Source organism: Scyliorhinus torazame, chromosome 12 (genome assembly GCF_047496885.1).
Source record: "Scyliorhinus torazame isolate Kashiwa2021f chromosome 12, sScyTor2.1, whole genome shotgun sequence".
NCBI lineage: Eukaryota > Metazoa > Chordata > Chondrichthyes > Carcharhiniformes > Scyliorhinidae > Scyliorhinus > Scyliorhinus torazame.
The window spans coordinates 95,006,968-95,028,130 of record NC_092718.1 but is presented as its reverse complement, the minus strand read 5'-3'; the positions used below and the strand labels follow the sequence as shown (position 1 = coordinate 95,028,130).

Here is a 21,163-nt window from a genome sequence, read left to right as displayed (position 1 = left end):
TGGAGTATATCAGTGTGTTACAGTGAGGGGTGTGGCGTATATCAGTGTGTTACAGTGAGGTGTGTGGGATAGATCAGTGTGTTCCAGTGAGGGGTGTGGGGTATATCAGTGTGTTACAGTGAGGTGTGTGGGATAGATCAGTGTGTTACAGTGAGGGGTGTGGGGTATATCAGTGTGTTACAGTGAGGGGTGTGAGGTATATCAGTGTGTTACAGCGAGGGGTGTGGCGTATATCAGTGTGTTACAGTGAGGGGGGTGAGGTATATCAGTGTGTTACAGTGAGGGGTGTGGGGTATATCAGTGTGTTACAGCGAGGGGTGTGGGGTATATCAGTGTGTTAAAGTGAGGGGTGGGGGGTATATCAGTGTGTTCCAGTGAGGGGTGTGGGGTATATCAGTGTGTTACAGTGAGGGGTGTGAGGTATATCAGTGTGTTACAGTGAGGGGTGTGGGGTATATCAGTGTGTTACAGCGAGGTGTGTGAGGTATATCAATGTGTTACAGTGAGGGGTGTGGGGTATATCAGTGTGTTACAGCGAGGGGTGTGGGGTATATCAGTGTGTTACAGTGAGGGGTGGGGGTATATCAGTGTGTTACAGTAAGGTGTGTGGGGTATATCAGTGTGTTACAGTGAGGGGTGGGGGGTATATCAGTGTGTTACAGTGAGGGGTGTGGCGCATATCAGTGTGTTGCAGTGAGGGGTCTCGGGTATATCAGTGTGTTACAGCGAGGGGTGTGGGGTATATCAGTGTGTTACAGTGAGGTGTGAGGGGTGTATCAGTGTGTTACAGAGAGGAGTGTGGGGTATATCAGTGTGTTACAGTAAGGTGTGTGGGGTATATCAGTGTGTTACAGCGAGGGGTGTGGGGTATATCAGTGTGTTACAGTGAGGGGTGTGGCGCATATCAGTGTGTTGCAGTGAGGGGTCTGGGGTATATCAATGTGTTACAGCGAGGGGTGTGAGGTATATCAGTGTGTTACAGTGAGGGGTATATCAGTGTGTTGCAGTGAGGGGTCTGGGGTATATCAGTGTGTTACAGCGAGGTGTGTGGGGTATATCAGAGTGTTACAGTGAGGGGTGTGGGGTATATCAGAGTGTTACAGAGAGGGGTGTGAGGTATATCAGTGTGTTACAGTGAGGGGTGTGGGGTATATGAGTGTGTTACAGTGAGGGGTGTGGGGTATATCAGTGTGTTACAGTGAGGGGTGTGAGGTATATCAGAGTATTACAGAGAGGGGTGTGAGGTATATCAGTGTGTACAGTGAGGGGTCTGGGGTATATGAGTGTGTTCCAGTGAGGGGTGTGGGGTATATCAGTGTGTTACAGTGAGGGGTGTGGCGTATATCAGTATGTTACAGTGAGGGGTGTGGGGTATATTAGTGTGTTACAGTGAGGGGTGTGGGGTATATCAGTGTGTTACAGTGAGGGGTGTGGGGTATATCAGTGTGTTACAGTGAGGGGTGTGGGGTATATCAGTGTGTTACAGTGAGGGGTGTGGCGTATATCAGTATGTTACAGTGAGCGGTATATCAGTGTGTTACAGTGACGTGTGTGGGGTATATCACTGTGTGTCAGTGAGGGGTGTGGGGTATATCAGTGTGTTGCAGTGAGGGGTCTGGGGTATATCAGTGTGTTACAGTGAGGGGTGTGGGATATATCAGTGTGTTACAGTAAGGTGTGTGGGGTATATCAGTGTGTTACAGTGAGGGCTGTGGGGTATATTAGTGTGTTACAGTAAGGTGTGTGGGGTATATCAGTGTGTTACAGTGAGGGGTGGGGGGTATATCAGTGTGTTACAGTAAGGTGTGTGGGGTATATCAGTGTGTTACAGTGAGGGGTGTGGGGTATATTAGTGTGTTACAGTGAGGGGTGTGGGGTATATCAGTGTGTTACAGTGAGGGGTGTGGGGTATATCAGTGTGTTACAGTAAGGTGTGTGGGGTAATCAGTGTGTTACAGTGAGGTGTGTGGGGTAATCAGTGTGTTACAGTGAGGTGTGTGGGGTATATCAGTGTGTTACAGTGAGGGGTGTGGGGTATATCTGTGTGTTACAGTGAGGGGTGTGCAGTATATCAGTGTGTTACAGTGAGGGGTGTGAGGTATACCAGTGTGTTACAGTGAGGGGTGGGGGTATATCAGTGTGTTACAGTAAGGTATGTGAGGTATACCAGTGTGTTACAGTGAGGGGTGGGGGTATATCAGTGTGTTGCAGTAAGGTTTGTGGGATAATCATTGTGTCACAGTGAGGGGTGTGGCGTATATCAGAGCCTGACAATGAGAGGTTTGGTCTATATCAGTGTGTTCAAGTGAGATGTGTGGTTTGTCAGAGTTACAGTGAGGGGTATATCAGAGTGTTACATTGATAAGTGTGGGATATATCAGTGTGCTGCAGTGAATGTTGTCGGGTGTATCAGAGCGTTATATTGAGCGATTTAGGGTCTCACAGAGTTTTACAGTGAGGAATGTGGTTTATACAGAGTGTTATGGTGAGGCTTGTGGGACTTACCAGAGTGTTGTACTGAGTGCAGTGGGGTGTATCTGTGTGTTACAGTGAGGGGTGTGGCATGTACCAGAGTGCTGCAGTAAGCGGTGTGACGTATATGAGAATGTTTTTTGGTGGGATGTGGGATATATCCACGTGTTACGGTGTAGGGTGTGGTATATATCAGGATGTTGCAGTGAGGGGTGTGTGATATATCAATGTGTTACAGTGAGGGGTGTGGGGTATATGTGGGATTCGGGCAGCACGGTAGCACAAGTGGATAGCACTGTGGCTTCACAGCGCCAGGTTCCCAGGGTTGATTTCCCACTGGGACACTGTCTGTATGGAGTATGCACGTTCTCCCCGTGTCTGCGTGGGTTTCATCCAGGTGCTCCGGTTTCCTCCCACAGTCCAAAGACGTGCTGGTTAGGTGGATTAGTCATGCTAAATTGCCCGTAGTGTCCAAAAACAAAAGGTTAGGGGTTATAAGGTTACGGGGATAGGGTGGATGTGAGGGTTTAATGAGGGTCGGTGCAGACTCGATGGGCCGAATGGCCTCCTTCTGCACTGTATGTTCTATGTCTATGTGTGTGTTACAGTGAGGGGGTGTGGATATATCAGTGTTACAGTGAGGGGTCTGGTGTATATCAGAGCCTGACAATGAGAAGTTTGGTCTATATCAGTGTGTTCAAGTGAGATGTGTGGTATATCAGAGTTACAGTGAGGGGTATATCAGCGTGTTACATTGATAAGTGTGGGATATGTCACTGTGCTGCAGTGAGTGGTGTCGGGTATATCAGAGTGTTATAGTGAGGGGTGTAGGTTCTCACAGTTTTACAAGGGTTTGGGATATATCAGTGTGTTATGGTGAAGGATCTGGGGTATATCAGTGTGTTACAGTGAGGAGTGTGGGGTATATCAGTGTGTTACAGTGAGAAGTATGGGGTATATCAGTGTGCTGTAGTGAGTGGTGTCGGGTGTATCAGAGCATTATATTGTTTCAGTGAGGGATATGGGTATATCAGTGTTACAGTGAGAGGTGTGGATATATCAGAGTGTTACATTGAGGGGTGTGGGGTATATCAGTGTGTTACAGTGAGGTGTGTGAGGCATATCAGTGTGTTACAGTAAGGTGTGTGGAGTATATCAGTGTGTTACAGTGAGGGGTGTGGGGTATATCAGTGTGTTACAGTGAGGGGTGTGGGGTATATCAGTGTGTTACAGTAAGGTGTGTGGGGTAATCAGTGTGTTACAGTAAGGTGTGTGCGGTATATCAGTGTGTTACAGTGAGGGGTGTGGGGTATATCAGTGTGTTACAGTGAGGGGTGTGGGGTATATCAGTGTGTTACAGTAAGGTGTGTGGGGTAATCACTGTGTTACAGTAAGGTGTGTGCGGTATATCAGAGTGTTACAGTGAGGGGTGTGGGGTATATCAGTTTGTTACAGTGAGGGGTGTGGGGTATATCAGTGTGTTACAGTAAGGTGTGTGGGGTTTCTCAGTGTGTTACAGTGAGGGGTGTGGGGTGTATCAATGTGTTACAGAGAGGGGTGAGGGGTATATCAGTGTGTTGCAGTGAGGGGTGGGGGTATATCAGTGTGTTGCAATGAGGGGTGTGGGGTATATCAGTGTTTTACAGTAAGGGGTGTGGGGTATATCAGTGTGTTACAGTGAGGGGTGTGGGGTATATCAGTGTGTTACAGTGAGGGGTATATCAGTGTGTTACAGTGAGGGGTGTGGGGTATATCAGTGTGTTACAGTGAGGGGTATATCAGTGTGTTACAGTGAGGGGTGTGGGGTATATTAGTGTGTTACAGTAACGTGTGTGGGGTATATCAGTGTGTTACAGTGAGGGGTGTGGGGTATATTAGTGTGTTACTGTAAGGTGTGTGGGGTATATCAGTGTGTTACAGTGATGGGTGTGGGGTATATCTGTGTGTTGCAGTGAAGGGTGTGGGGTATATCAGTGTGTTACAGTGAGGGGTATATCAGTGTGTTACGGTGAGGGGTGTGGGGTATATCAGTGTGTTACAGTGAGGGGTGTGGGGTATATTAGTGTGTTACAGTGAGGGGTGTGGTGTATATCAGTGTGTTACAGTGAGGGGTGTGGGGTATCTCAGTGTGTTACAGTAAGGTGTGTGGGGTAATCAGTGTGTTACAGTGAGGGGTGTGGGATAATCAGTGTGTTACAGTGAGGGGTGTGGGGTAATCAGTGTGTTACAGTAAGGTGTGTGGGGTAATCAGTGTGTTACAGTGAGGGGTGTGGGATAATCAGTGTGTTACAGTGAGGGGTGTGGTGTATATCAGAGCCTGACAATGAGAGGTTTGGTCTATATCAGTGTGTTCAAGTGAGATGTGTGGTATGTCAGAGTTACAGTGAGGGGTATATCAGAGTGTTACATTGAGAAGTGTGGGATATATCAGTGTGCTGCAGTGAATGTTGTCGGGTGCATCAGAGCATTATATTGAGCGATTTAGGATCTCACAGTTTTACAGTGAGGAGTGTGGTTTATACAGAGTGTTATGGTGAGGCTTGTGGGACTTACCAGAGTGTTGTACTGAGTGCAGTGGGGTGTATCTGTGTGTTACAGTGAGGGGTGTGGCATGTACCAGAGTGCTGCAGTAAGCGGTGTGACGTATATGAGAATGTTTTTTGGTGGGATGTGGGATATATCCAAGTGTTACGGTGTAGGGTGTGGTATATATCAGGATGTTGCAGTGAGGGGTGTGTGATATATCAGTGTGTTACAGTGAGGGGTGTGGGGTATATGTGGGGTTCGGGCAGCACGGTAGCACAAGTGGATAGCACTGTGGCTTCACAGCGCCAGGTTCCCAGGTTTGATTTCCCGCTGGGACACTGTCTGTGTGGAGTCTGCACGTTCTCCCCGTGTCTGCGTGGGTTTCCTCCAGGTGCTCCGGTTTCCTCCCACAGTCCAAAGACGTGCTGGTTAGGTGGATTAGTCATGCTAAATTGCCCGTCGTGTCCAAAAACAAAAGGTTAGGGGTTATTGGGTTACGGGGATAGGGTGGATGTGAGGGTTTAATGTGGGCCGGTGCAGACTCGATGGGCTAAATGGCCTCCTTCTGCACTGTATGTTCTATGTCTATGTATATTAGTGTGTTACAGTGAGGGGGTGTGGATATATCAGTGTTACGGTGAGGGGTGTGGTGTATATCAGAGCCTGACAATGAGAGGTTTGGTCTATATCAGTGTGTTCAAGTGAGATGTGTGGTATATCAGAGTTACAGTGAGGGGTATATCAGCGTGTTACATTGATAAGTGTGGGATATGTCACTGTGCTGCAGTGAGTGGTGTCGGGTATATCAGAGTGTTATAGTGAGGGGTGTAGGTTCTCACAGTTTTACAACGGTTTGGGATATATCAGTGTGTTATGGTGAAGGATCTGGGGTATATCAGTGTGTTACAGTGAGGAGTGTGGGGTATATCAGTGTGTTACAGTGAGAAGTATGGGGTATATCAGTGTGCTGTAGTGAGTGGTGTCGGGTGTATCAGAGCATTATATTGTTTCAGTGAGGGATATGGATATATCAGTGTTACAGTGAGAGGTGTGGATATATCAGAGTGTTACAGTGAGGGGTGTGGGATATATCAGTGTGTTACAGTGAGGGGTGTGGGGTATATCAGTGAGTTACAGTGAGGGTTGTGGTGTATATCAGTGAATTACAGTGAGGGGTGTGGGGTATATCAGTGTGTTACAGTGAGCGTTGTGGTGTATATCAGTGAATTACAGTGATGGGTGTGGTGTATATCAGTGTGTTACAGTGAGCGTTGTGGTGTATATCAGTGAATTACAGTGAGGGGTGTGGGGTATTTCAGTGTTTTAAAGTGAGGGGCATGCGGTATATCAGAGTGCTACAGTGAGGGCTGTGGTGTATATCAGTGTGTTACAGTGAGGGGTGTGGGGTATATCAGTGATTCAGTAGGGGTGTGGGGTATAACAGTGTGTTACAGTGAAAGGTGTGGGGTATATCACTGTTACAGTGAGGAGTGTGGATTACATCAGTGTGTTACAGTCAGGGGTGTGGTATATATCAGTGTTACAGTGAGAGATGTGGGTTATAACAGGTTACAGTTTGGGGTGTGGTATATATCTGTGTTTCAGTGAGAGGTGTGGATTACATCAGTGTATTACAGCCAGAGGTCTGGGATATATTAGTGTTTCTGTGACTGCTGTGGGTTATCTCAGAGTTTTACAGTTAGGTGTGGGATATTTCAGTGTGTTACTGTCAGGGATGTGGGGGAGATCAATGTATTTCAGTGAGGGGTGTGGTGTTTATAAGTGTATGTGTTGGACATTTCTGCTCTGGTCAGTCTCTCTGTCTCTGTTATAGTGAGTGGTGTGGTGTTTCTATATGTGTCTGTAGTGTGTGTGTTGGTCATTGCTGCTACGGTCAGCCTCTCTGTCTCTGTCCTTTCCACGCTCTGTCCATCCTGTTTGCCTTTCCACTGACCCAATGTCTGATTGGCTGGTGTCTGGTATTTTGTTAGTGTGTTTACAAATAGCCCAGTTCAAGACACCGAGTCCCAGCTCTGAGAGAGAGATTTCCTTTTTAAGTAGTCTGTATTTGGCCACTTATCATTTGATCCTTTTCCCACATGCCATTCTCGTGGCCCCTGTCTGAAAGCCATGGCTCCTTAATTAATTCCCGTCAGGTCAGGAACACTCATTGTTATGCTTGGGTTCTGAAAGTTGCTTCTATATCTGTCCCACTGACGCAATGTGATGCACTTTGAGCAGAAGGGCAGTGTGTCCCTGGTGTATCCCACTGCATACTGACTGAGAATCATTCCACATCAGGCTTGGACAAAGGTGGGGGTGGTCCATCCTTAATTTGCTGCCAGGAGGCAGGAGACCCTAATCACATAATGAACCGTGACCTTCTTCTGGTGTAACACTGAACCTTGTAGGCCTGAAGCCTGCCTCCTTGGCCTTGGAGTGAAACGTCACCAGTAAAAATGACTGCGATTCAGCCAGAGTTTTGGTCTACCGTGGAAACCAGGCCTCACAGCGCAAAGGTCATCCCAATGTGCCGACAGACCTCACCAAGCTCAGGAACCTCCTGGTACATAGCGGGGACGATTGGTTGTCAAGTAGATTTTGGCTAGTAGATGTGTGCCAATGGAGAATGCAGCAGTTCATGGCGACTGACAGTTAACTACCTAGCACTGTTTGAACATTTAAACCAGGCAGCTTGACTCCAATTCATCAAGGCATTATCCTGAGGAATGAACCAGTGAATGGCTGTCATTCATTTTCTTCAGCTGAAACAGATGCAATGAGTGTACATGCTCTTTCTGTCTGCAAAACACAAGGCTCTGTGTATCAATAGATGTAGCTTCTAGTATACGCAAATGCCTGATTGGCCACTGAGGAATTGAATCAGAATTCTGGTGTACTTCAGTTTGGGCCAGTATTCTTATTTCCCTGTTTTGCTGTTTTCCCTTCTGGATGCCTCTCCGATGTTGCGGCTCGCAGTGTTGCCGTCAACGCAGCGATGGCAGTGACCGCCAAGGGTGGAAGGTTGGTCTCTGACATACGCACTGCCATGACACCTATCCATGTGCGGAAAAAAGGGTTAATGCCACACTTGGTCTTCCAGTAAGGAGCCTTGCAACATCCCTTTCCTCCCCCAACTCTCCAAGGGGTTGAAGTTGATCCCAGATCCTGGGAAGGGAAGGGACTGAGTGAGTTGGGGAGGGGGTGAGAGACAGGGTGGGGGGTGGTGGTCGGTCAGTTAACATCACCACTGCTCCAAGATTTTCTTGCCATCTCCTCCTGCCATCTGGAAGAGATCAGGAGCCGTTAAGGGGAAATGCTTTGTTTTTAAAAAAAACATTTTCATTGAAAGCTTTTGCTGATACTCATGATGGGATTGGGGGATATGTAGCTGATTGGCAAAATGGATAGGTTAGCAGCAGGAGGCAAGACCACAGGAGCACTCCCAGTAGAGTTGGCAAACTGTCTGATCCTCCCAAATCATGCAGAATGCGCACTTAATCAATGTTTCGGTAGTGCAGCAAAGATAGATTATAGAACATACAGTGCAGAAGGAGGCCATTTGGCCCATCGAGTCGGCACCAACCCACTTAAGCCCTCACTTTCACCCTATTCCCCTAACCCAATAACCCCTTTTTTTCTTTTTCAATTTAGGGTACCCAATTCATTTTTTCTAATTAAGGAGCAATTTAGCCTGACCAATCCACCTACCTGCACATCTTTGGGTTGTGGGGGCGAAACCCACGAAGACAAGGGGAGAATGTGCAAACTCCACATGGACAGTGACCCAGGGCCGGAATCGAACCTGGGACCTCCGCGCCGTGAGGCATCAGGGCTAACCCACTGCGCCACCGTGCTGCCCCAATAACCCGCCTAACCTTTTTGGACACTAAAAGTAATTTAGCATGGCCAATCCACCTAACCTGCACGTCTTTGGACTGTGGGAGGAACCGGAGCACCCGGAGGAAACCCACACAGACACGGGGAGAACGTGCAGGCTCCACACAGACAGTGACCCAGCAGGGAATCGAACCTGGGACCCTGGCGCTGTGAAGCCATAGTGCTAACCACTATGTTGCCATGCTGCCCCGATACTACCATGCAGCACTTGAGTATTGTCTTTTGTTTGTTCTGAAAAGACATTTTATTGAAGGTTTCCTCCTTGCTCTCACCAAAGCAATTGCAAGAACAGCAATGTCAGGGGGGAAAACAACTTTATACAATATGGGAAGAGAGTGGCGACCAGTTGGCAAGTGGATTCGAACCGATAGAGATTTTGCCAGTGGGGGGATGCACCAGTTGATGGCGACAGTTAACTGCCAAGCACTGATTGAACATTTAAACCAGGAGCTTGACTCAGATTGGTCATGGTATTGCTCCTGAAGAATGAACCAGTGAATGCTGTCCCTTATTTTGTTTAGCTGAAACAGGTGCAATGTGCGTTCATACCCTTTTTGTCGGCAAAGCACAGGGGCTCAGTATATTGGTAGATGTAGCTTCCAGTACACACCAATGCACCATGCTGCGAGTCCCATTGACAATCTTAAATTGGTTGTAAGCGTAATTCTTCGGATGCTGGGAACCTTTTAGCAAATGTCGAATCGCGGAATCGCCTCTGGTGTGTTTCCAGTTTTGTGAGCATGGGCCAGTTGGGTGGCCTCTCTCTCTCCAAGTCAACGAGTGTGTGCGTAACTCGAGTGAGTGTCATCACCCTGCGCCATTTGCCCCTCGGTTACCACTTGGGTCCCTGAGGGACAGGCCTGCTTTGGGTAAAGCTATGCGCGCGTGCTTGAAATAATGGTCAAACAGTCTGAGGCTGACACACATACACACATTTTTAAATGCCAAAATCTACACAATGAACATTATATACAAAATATCTTAGCATGTAAAACGGTGGGTGACGGGATTCAGATATCCTGTCACAGAAAGGGCAGGGTTGTGTATGCGGGGGGGGGGGGGGGTGGGGGCGGGAGTAGGGGAGGATCTCAGTCATTCATGGGTCATACTTCTCAGGCAGATAGTTTAGATGTCTAAGCTTTGGTGTGCAGCTGGGGGCCTAAGTTCTTTGCTGCACCTTTCCCTGTTCTGTTGAAGATGATTAGTCAATGGTATCAATTCCCCGAGTGTCGGGGTGGGGAGGGGGGAGCGGGTCCAAAGCTGTGGCAACCGCACATCCACACTTCCTCTAATTGGTCTTGGCCTGTAATGGGGAACAGGTACCTCAGCCCATTCCTGCACCCCCCCCCCCCCTACTCCCGCGGCACCCCTCCTCAAATAGCAGAGGAACTGAAACCAACTGAGAATGGGACTTATATTTGTCAGGGGGATGGGGAATGAGGGTGGGTTGAATGAGGAGAGGATTTACATGGTGAGCTAGAGTTTAACCTCCAACATGGGAGAAGGAGGTCATTCAGCCCCTCGGGTCAATTCCAGCATTTAATTGCGAATAGCCTGGCTACAATTTTATGGTTCATTCCACCCCCCCCCCCCCGCATTCCCCATGACCTGGACTCTGCCCCGTAACCTCCCCAAGCACCGACATCAGAGAAAACTGACCCTAACAAGTAATCAAATTCTTTAATCATCTTAAATACTTCGATTAGATTACCCCATAACATTTATTTATTTTTTTTAAATTTGGAGTACCTAATTCATTTTTTCCAATTGAGGAGCAATTTAGCGTGGCCAATCTTTGGGTTGTGGGGGCGAAACCCATGCAGACATGGGGAGAATGTGCAAACTCCACACGGACAGTGGCCCAGAGCCGGGATCGAACCTGGGACCTCGGCGCTGTGAAGCAGCAGTTATCCACTGTGCCACCGTGCTGCCGGATTACTCAGCATTTATACATGAAATCCTACAGCATCTTTAACAATGTAAAACGTTCCAATGGTGCTTCACAGGACTGACAACATTGTTCCCTAATCACGTGAGCACATTTTAGAGACAGGGGACCAAAGATTCGGTCCAAGGGTTAGGTTTAAGAGAGTGAGGTGGGAGGTTTAGGGCCACTCGGCAGGTGGCTGGAGGCACAGCCAGCAATGGTGTAGCACTGGGATTTGAAACATGGCGACAGAAGCCGGTATTGGAGGAGCGCAGAGATTTTGGAGGATTGTAGGAGCTGCAGGAAGTTACGGAGATAGGGTGGGTTGTAGGGGCTGAAGAAGTTTACAGAGATAGAGAGGGTTGTAGGGACTGGAGGAGGTTACAGAGGTAGGGAGGGTTGAAGGGGGTGGAGGAGGTTACAGAGATAGGGATGGTTGTAGGGGCTGGAGAATGTTATAGATTTGGGGAGAGGTATAGGGGCTGGATGAGGTTTCAGAGATAAGGAGGGCTGTAGGGGCTGGAGGTGGTTGCAGAGATGGGGAGGGTTGTAGAGGCCAGAGGAAGTTACAGAGATAGGAAGGGTTGTAGGGGCTTGAGGAGGTTACAGAGATAGGGAGGGCTGTCAGAGATGTAGGAGGGTACAGAGCTAGGGAGTGTTGGAGGAGGTTACAGAGATATAGAGGGTTGTTGGGGCTGGAGGAGGTTACAGGCAGGGAGTGTTGTTGGGGCTGGAGGAGGATACAGGGATATAGAGGGTTGTAAGTGGCTGGAGCAGGTTACATAGATGGGGAGCATTGTTGGGGCTGGAGGGGGTTACACAGATGGGGCGGGTTGCAGGGGCTGGAGGAAGATACAGAGATAGGGAGGGTTGTAGGATCTGGAGGAGGTTACAGAGATAGGGAGGGTTGTCGGGGCTGGATGAGGTTAGAGAGATAGGGCATGTTGAAGGGGCTGGAGGAGGTTATGGAGATAGGGAGGGTTGTCGGGGCTGGACGAGGTTAGAGAAATGGGGAGGGATTTAGGGTCTGGAGGGATTACAGAGATAGGGAAGGTTGTAGAGGCTGGAGGAGGTTACAGAGATAGGGAGTGTTGAAGGGGCTCGAGCAGGTGACACGGGATGGGGAGGGTTGTAGGGGCTGGACGAGGTTACAGAAATGGGGAGGGATTTAGGGTCTGGAGAAGGTTACAGAGATAGGGAGTGTTAAAGGGGCTGGAGCAGGTGACAGAGATGGGGAGCTTTGTCGAGGTTGGATGAGATTACAGAGCTAGGGAGTGTTGAAGGGGGTGGAGGAGGTTACAGAGCTAGGGAGGGTTGTTGGGGTTGGATGAGGTTACAGAGATAGGGAGTGTTGAAGGGGCTGGAGGAGGTTACAGAGATAGGGAGGGTTGTTGGGGTTGGATGAGGTTACAGAGATAGGGAGTGTTGAAGGGGCTGGAGGAGATTACAGAGCTAGGGAGTGTTGAAGGGGTTGAGGAGGTTGCAGAGATAGGGAGTGTTGAAGGGGCTGGAGGAGATTACAGAGCTAGGGAGTGTTGAAGGGGTTGAGGAGGTTACAGAGATAGGGAGGGTTGAAGGGTCTGTAGTAGGTTACAGACTTAGGGAGTGTTGAAGGGGCTGGAGGAGGTTAGAGCAATGGGGAGGGATTGAGGGTCTGGAGGGATTACAGAGATAGGGAAGGTTGTAGGGGCTGGAAGAGGTTACAGAGATAGGGAGTGTTAAAGGGGCTGGAGCAGGTGACAGAGATGGGGAGCTTTGTCGGGGTTGGATGAGATTAAAGAGATAGGGAGTGTTGAAGGGGGTGGAGGAGGTTACAGAGATAGGGAGGGTTTTAGGGCTGGAGCAGATTACAGGAATGGGGAGGGATTTAGGGTCTGGATGAGGTTACAGAGCTAGGGAGTGTTGAAGGGGTTGAGGAGGTTGCAGAGATAGGGAGTGTTGAAGGGGCTGGAGGAGGTTACAGAGCTAGGGAGTGTTGAAGGGGTTGAGGAGGTTGCAGAGATAGGGAGTGTTGAAGGGGCTGGAGGAGGTTACAGAGCTAGGGAGTGTTGAAGGGGTTGAGGAGGTTAAAGAGATAGGGAGGGTTGAAGGGTCTGTAGTAGGTTACAGAGATAGGGAGTGTTGAAGGGGCTGGAGGAGGTTACAGAGCTAGAGAGTGTTGAAGGGGTTGAGGAGGTTGCAGAGATGTGAGGGTTGGCGGGGTTGGATGAGGTTACCGAGATTGGGAGGGTTGAAAGGGCTGTTGTATGAGGTTACAGAGATAGGGAGGGTTGTTGGATTCCAAACAGAATGGTCTCCTTCCACTCCCTCACCCACATGATGGGTTTTCCTGCCGCACCACTGGTATTCCTTGAGAGCGAAGGTTTCCCATCATGCGTCACTCGGCAAGCAATGACGTTGACCCTGCCAATCAGTGGCTGGCTGCTGGTTCATTATTTTTGGAGGGCAGAAGTTGAGCTGAGGTGAGGTGAATCGTGAGAAAATGATGGCACACAGTCTCTGCTCCGGTGTCAGATTGCGCCATTTAAAAAATATATAAATTAGTTAAATTAGAGTACCCAATTGTTTTTTCTAATTAAGGGGCCATTTAGCCCGGCCAATCCACTTACCCTGTACATCTATTTGGGTTGTAGGGGTGAGACCCACGCAGAGACAGGGAGTCTGTGCAAACTCCACATGGACAGTGACCCGGAGCCGGGATTGAACCCAGGTACTCAGCGCCATGAGGCAGCAGTGCTAACCACTGCGGCACTGTGCTGCCCTCGGTGTCAGATTGCATCATTGATGCAACCTTGGCCCAGAGAGGGTGCTACACATGGACCGCCCTGTACCTCACAAGAGCCAAAGCTCAATGACTGGTCCTTCAAACCTGGGAGGAGAGAAGAAGGCTGTTTGGGCGGACGCAGTGTTGACCCATGACACTCTTGATTGTGAGAGATTGGTGGGTCATCACGCAGGACAACTAGCTCCCCCCTCCCCACCCCAGTCCCCAACCCATGACACCTTGATGTCAAACAACCCAGTATCAAAAATGAGCCAAATAATTCTGGGAGAAGCAATGTAATTGGCACATCTGGATGCCCTAGAACCTTTCGGCACTGGAGGTATGTGAGAGCTTTTGCCAGAAGCGGCCCAGTTAGGTTCCATTCATAACTGAAAGCGCAATTGGGTGTTAGCTTTGAATACCCCACTTTAACCAGAATCCAAAGCAGTTCAGAGTTCACCTGGGAGGACTGAGTAGTTGATGGGGAGAGGGAGGGTGGGTTATTAAGTATACCGGGTGTGGCAAAAAAGGCGCAGTGGTATGTAGGAAATTAACTTATTTTGAAATGATTTTTCACTGGCTCCTTTGCCAACCAATTGGACACAAGGTACTAGAACAATAAGAATGTGCGAACAAGGTGGACGGATTGGTCCTTGCTTTAGGCCCTGTCAACTTTACAAAACATCAATGAGAGAACAAAGAGTGAACCGCAAGAACCTCTCCTGAGAAATTATCAACCCACTCAAACAATTCTCGAGGTTCAGTCAGTCAAGAACACTCTGTGGACATAAGCACAGGGGTCAGAGGCCATGATCTTCTTGACCTAAACACATACTAAGCAAGTGGAACGTGGCTGCCAAACAATCTTGCTTATGGATGTGAATGTCGTTGTCATGACCCATTTGAAAAACATCAAGGAACACAAACACTTTAGTAATGTACGATAGTAACTCGTTATCACAAACTCTGCCTAGCACTCTAACAACACTCTGGTCTGAAAGGGGAGACTCCTTTCCAATGATGGGTGGGCATTCCAACTTCATCGCTCTCCCTCTTCCTGATTGCAGGGGCAGGAATTTCAGTGGTGAAATTCAAAACATTTCCTTAGAGTCCCATCAAACATTCCCATGACAGGTACAGCACGGGGTTAGATACAGAGTAAAGCTACCTTTACACTTTCCCCATTAAACACTCCCAGGACAGGTACAGCATAGGGTTAGATACAGAGTAAAGCTCCCTCTACACTGCCCTCATCAAACACTCTCAGGACAGGTGCAGCATGGGGTTAGATACAGAGTAAAGCTCCCCTACACTGTCCCCATCAAACACTCCCATGACAGGTACAGCACGGGGTTAGATATAGAGTAAAGCTCCCTCTACACTGCCCCCATCAAACACTCCCAGGATAGGTACATCACTGGGTTAGATACAGACTACCGCTCCCTCGACACTGTTCCCATCAAACACCCCTTGGGCAATTCTATCATGGGGTTAGATACAGAGTAAAGCTACCTTTACACTTTCCCCATTAAACACTCCCAGGACAGGTACAGCATAGGGTGAGATACAGAGTAAAGCTCCCTCTACACTGTCCTCATCAAACACTCCCAGGAAAGGTACAGCACAGGGTTAGATACAGACTAAAGGTGTATATACAATTGCATAGATTTTCAATCTGACACTGCAATCGATGGAGCTGGGCTGTTTGTGTGTAATGGCCGTATCTTGTACAGTATCAATGTTTCAGCCACATTTGTCAGATTAATAATCTATTTCTGTGTGCCTGAACCTCCATGCCCAGCCCAGTGTGGCACTTCAACTTCATATGCCACAGCCCCAAGGGCCTTGCTCTAATAATATTATCATATCTCGAGGCACGTTGCTCCTGACTTTGGGTCTTTTGTATACCCTTGAGGCTAGTGGAGAAGGAAGGTGTAGATTTCCCTGGCCACGAGTGAAATCCAAAGGAAGGTGTAGATTTCCCTGGCCACGAGTGAAATCCAAAGGCCACAGCAGCTAATCGCTACTATCAACCCCGGGAAACCCTGACCTCAGACTGCTTGCCGGGAGAAGGTTGGTAAAGGGCAACGGTCAGGGGAGCATCATAACAACCCTGGGCGAATTGGATGGAGCAGTGATGTGGCTTTCCGAAAAAGGCCAAGGCTTTCGACCAGTTCATGTGAGGTGTCATTGCAAAAGTTACCCAGCCCCGGGAGACAGCAGTGATGTGGGGAGGAAGAGTGAGAAGAGTGAGAGGAGTGAGGAAGCAGTGTTTGTTATAACGAGTGTCGACTCAATTCATTCATCTTATGCCATATCTATGAGAAAAAGATTGAAAGTCTGGGCTCTCTGTGTGTTCAATGAGCGATGGGAGGTCCTTCTCAATGGTCAAGATGTTACAAGCCCACCAGCAGAATCAGCATTTTCCCTTCCATCTCTCAGTCTCGTCATCTTCATCCTTGTCAAGCTTTCCACGGAGACTTTGGTCTTCAGATTCCAACTTAACACTGGAGCAGAAAGTAACAAAGACTGTGAGTGAAGATGCAGACCAGACAATACCCCAGGATCAACCTAGGCCAAAATGCCACATTAAGTAGCCGTATAGTATTCTCATGCGCACACACATTCTCACTCACACACAAATTCTCACACACACCCACTCGTATGCACTCACTGACACACTCACTCACACACCCACTCACACACACATTCTCACTCACATGCATTCACTCACACCTATTTGCATGCAATAACTCGCACACACTCACAGATTCCCACTCACACACACACACTCATTTACATGCTCACACTGAAACACATTCTCATTCACACACACTCACAAACACACGTATATTCATTGACACACTCACAAACACACACCTTCTCACTCACACTACCACTCGGACGCACACACTCAATAGTATACATTCTCATTCACACACCCACTCAGCCACCCGCACATTTACTCACATACCTAATTGCACACTCACAAACACAGTCTCATACACACACCCACTGTGACACACACATTCTCACTCACACCACCACACACATTCTTACTCACACACCCGATTGCACGCACTCATTCACATACCCACACAAACACACGTTCTCATTCACACACCCACTCACACATAAGCTTTCTCACTCACAAACACTCACATTCTCATTCACACACTCACTCACACATTCTCGCTCACACACACATTCTCATTCTCACATCCACTCGCACACACTCAGTCACATACACTTTCGCTCACACACCCACTTGCGCCGACTCACTAACACTTGTGCAAACACACACATTCTTGCTCATACTCACTCACACATGGATGTTAAAACGATGCCATGAGGTGTGGGCAGCACAATCCCAAATGGAACTCTGACCCCAGGTACAACTGTTCATTTTATTTGCACCTTGACCCACCATGGATCGAGCTTTCAGCATGAAAGGAAACACCACCTGGCCATTCGGCCCACCTCTCAACCATAAAGGCAGATGGGCAATGAGAAGTCCTTGACAACTGGTGTTTAATGAATTTAAATTGGACAATCGTTATCCGTCGATCTAAATTTTACGCGTGAAATTCTGGCCTCGGCATTTTGAAGGATTTGGGTGTCATTGCTCACTTAAATCACAGACAGCTGGCACACAGAGAGACAGCCAGCATTGAGGAAGGCCAATAGTAAGTTGACTTTTATTGCAATGGGATTGGATGACAGGAGTTGTCTTTCTACAATTGTACAGGACTTTGGTTTGGCCACATTTGGAATACTGTGTGCAGTTTTGATCTCCATGTTAAAGGAAGGATATTCTTGCATTGGAGACACTGCAGTGAAGGTTAAACAGATTGCTTCCTGGGATGAGGGGGTTGTCCTACGTGGAGAGATGGTGCAGAATGGGGGCATGTTCTCTGGAGTTTAGAAGAATGGTTGGTGATCTCGTTCAAAGGTATTGAATTCTCAAGAGTTGGTCAGGGCAGACACTGAGAGACTGTTTCCTCCCTCACCCTCCATCAACTGCCCCTGGCTGGAATGTCAAGACCTCAGCGTCGCAGCCTCAGGATTTGGGGTGGCCATTTTGGACTAAGATGACGAGGACTGTCATCATTACGAGGGTGGTGAATCTTTGGAATTCTCTATCCCAGAGGGTTGTGGGTGCTCCATCACTGAATATATGGGCAGCACGATGGCATAGTGGTTAGCACAGTTGCTTCACAGCTCCAGGGTCCCAGGTTCGATCCTGGCTGGGTCACTGTCTGTGCGGAGCCTGCACATTCCCCCCGTGTCTGCGTGGGTTTCCTCCGGGTGTTCCAGTTTCCTCCCACAGTCCAAAGATGTGCGAGTTAGGTGGATTGGCCACGCAAAATTGCCCTTAGTGACTAAAAAATATTAAGTGGGGGTTACTGGGTTACGAGGATAGGGTAGATACGTGGGCTTCAATGGAGTGCTCTTTGGAAGGGCCGGGGCAGGCTTGATGGGCCGAATGGCCTCCATCTGTACTGTAAATTCAATGATTCTATGATTCTATATTCAAGACTGAGATCAAGAGATTGTTAGGGGCCAGGGGAATCAAGGACTAGGGCAGAAGTGAGTTGAGGGAGAAGCTAAGCCATCAGCTCATTGAATGGAGGAGCAAGCTTGGGGGGCCAAATGGCCTCCTCCTGCTCCAATTTGTTATGAGTTAAATGTATACTCTTTGACGCTCCCCAAGCCATTCCGCCCCCATGGCTGTACTCCTCACAAAACCGCTTCTGCTCTTTAGAGATTGGGAGGAGTGCGCAGACCAATATTACTAATGTTCTAGCATTGTCCTCCATGATCCAGGAATTAGAGATTAATCTTCAGAATGCCAATAGCTAGCTGTCCCACAACAAAGTTGGCAGAAAATGGCTGCCACTGAAGAATGGTTCAAGGCTACATGGCAGCAAACTGACAACGTAAGTGGCCCACACTGCAGATTCTTGCAATAGTATGTGGTACTCCTTTAACAAGGGATTCAGTCAGTCCAAACCATTCAATTTCCACCCCATTTCTATAACCTACTCCGCCGCGCCAACTCTCCCTACTTTTGTAACCTCCTCCGGACCCTACAACCCTCCCTATTTCTGTAACCTCATCCAGACCCTACAATCCTCCCTAACCCTATAACCTCATCCAGCCCCTATAACCCTCCCAATCTCTTTTACCTCCTCCAGCCCCGACAACCTCACTACCTCTGTAACTTCCTCTAGCACCTACAACCCTCCCTGTCCCTGTAACGTTTCAGCCCCTCCAACCTTCCCTATCTCTGTAACCTCCTCCAGCCCCTACAACTCTCCCTATCTCTGTAATATACTCCAGACCTGGCTACCCTCCCTAAATCTATAACCTCCTCCCGTCCCTACAACCCTCCCCATCTCTGTAACATCCTCCAGCCCCTACAAACCTCCCTATCTCTATAATCTCCTCCCGCCCGAAAACCTTCCCTATCAGGGCTACGGTGATATGAGTGGGGAATAGTACTGATTGGATAGCTCTGCGGAGGGCTGTTAGGAACCCAATGGGCAGAATGGCTTCCTTCTGGGCTACAATATTTCTTGCACTCCATACTATGGCAGGGGTGGGGGAGGGGTGGGTTAAGGGGACATGGTACAGTTCCCTCTGGGGCCCCTAGATTTCTAGCTTCTGAAGGAGACACCATTTGCTCTTTGGTCTGGCCTCAGGACCTGGTTGTCCCGGTAACTCACCCTAGCTCCAGTTGACCTCTTGTCTCCGTTCACCCCCAGAAGCCCAGAAGCCTCGGCTGATTGGCCTGTCTTCATCTCCACTACAATGTCATCGTTTTTGACCTCCGTGTGAACTCTGGAAAAGGTAAAGAGGCAGGGGGGCTTGTCAGAATCCTTCCTCCTTTCCCTCATCCGCCTCACCCCCTCCCCCCCCCCCCCCCCACTGATTGCACCCCCCTGGGCCAATGCCCCCCCTCTAACCAGCCGAACATTAGTATATTTGACTACCACAATACCACAACATTTTGGAGCGTCTCCTACAGTGAATCGAGTAATGTCAACCCTTGGACTTCCAAACTGAGTGATTCCTCCCTTCCCAATACAGTGCAGAAGGAGGCCATTCGTCTCACCGAGTCTGCACCAACCCTCCGAAGGAGCATCCTACCCAGGCCCATTCCCCCACCCTATCCCTGTAATCCCACCTAACCTTTGGACACTAAGGGACAATTTAGCATGTCCAACGCACATATCTTGCACATCTTTGGAATGCGGGAGGAAACTGAAGCACCCGGAGGAAATCCACACAGACAGAGGGAGAATGTGAAAACCCCACACAGTCACCCAAGGCCAAAATCGGACCCGGGTCCCTTGCACTGTGAGGCAGCAGTGTTAACCACTGTGCCGCCCCAAATGAGGTTTCCTGACCACCATGTGTTTCCGTCACCTCGCTGGTCACACCCCCATCTGCAGAAATTGTGTTCAGTTCCGGGCAGTGCACCTCAGGAATGGGATAATGCCCTTGGTGGGGGGTGGGGCGGGGTGGGGTGGGGGGAGCGCAGGGGCTAGGGGTGGGTGGGGTGGGGGCAAAGGGTGATATGGACAATAGCTGGGGAAAATGGAGGTGAGACACAGAACGGGCAAAGTCGCACTGAGTTGGGGGGCACTTCAAAGGGTTGACTGGCCTTCAGCTCTTCCTCTCTTCCTGAACGGTAGATAAAGTGTGCACTGGAAATCCAACAGGGTTGACATGGTTACATTGTAGTCCCTGCCTCTCAAACAATTGACCCCGGGTAGAATGGAATATAGAAATAGGGAAGGCTGTAGAGGCTGTAGGAGGTTACAGAGATAGGAAGGATTGTAGGGGCTGGAGGAGGTTACAGAGATGGGGAGGGTTGGAGGCGCTAGAGGAGGTTACAGAGATAGGGAGGATTGTAGGGGCTGGAGGAGGTTACAGAGATGGGGAGGGTTGTAGGGGCTGGAGGAGGTTACAGAGATAGGGAGGGGTGTAAGGGTTGAAGGAGGTTACAGAGATAGGGAGGGTTGTAGGTGCTGGAGGATGTTACAGATATAGGGAGGGTGGTAGGGGCTGGAGGAGGCTCCAGTGATAGGGAGGGTTGTTGTGATTAGTGAAAGTTACAGAAATAGGGAGGGTTCTCGGGGCTGGAGCAGGTTACAGATATAGGGAGGGTTTTGGGATCAGAGGAAGTTGCAGAGATAGGGAAGGTTGTAGGAGCTGAAGGTGGTTACAGAGATAGGGGCGACTACAGGGCTGGAGGAGGTTATGGAGATAGGGAGGATTGTAGAGGCTGGAGGAGGTTACAGATATAGGGAGGATTGTAGAGGCTGGAGCAGGTTACAGAGATAGTGAGGGTTTTGGGATCAGAGGAAGTTGCAGAGATAGGGAAGGTTGTAGGGGCTGAAGGTGGTTACAGAGACAGGGAAGGTTGTAGGGTTTGGAGATGTTACAGAGCTAGGGAGGGTTGTAGGAGGTTACAGAGATAGGGATGGTTGTAGGGGCTGGAGGAGGTTACAGAGATAGGGAGGGGTGTAAGGGTTGAAGGAGGTTACAGAGATAGGGAGGGTTGT

The 21,163-nt window shown here is 49.0% G+C and overlaps 1 protein-coding gene across 4 annotated transcripts in view; it reads right to left on the bottom strand.

Moving 5' to 3' along the window:
* Positions 1-9,815: 9,815 nt before the first annotated feature.
* Positions 9,816-21,163, bottom strand: part of LOC140386572 (basal cell adhesion molecule-like) — a 277,207-nt gene continuing 265,859 nt past the window's right edge. For 2 of the 4 annotated variants that reach the window (XM_072469008.1, XM_072469009.1), the window contains 2 exons: positions 19,319-19,433; positions 9,816-16,096 (listed from right to left, as the gene is read on the bottom strand). In XM_072469008.1, coding sequence (XP_072325109.1) covers positions 16,091-16,096; positions 19,319-19,433 — 121 coding nt within the window. In that variant the 3' untranslated portion in view covers positions 9,816-16,090. The remainder of the gene's footprint in view (positions 16,097-19,318; positions 19,434-21,163) is intronic. The other 2 variants (XM_072469010.1, XM_072469011.1) reach the window with 1 other exon arrangement.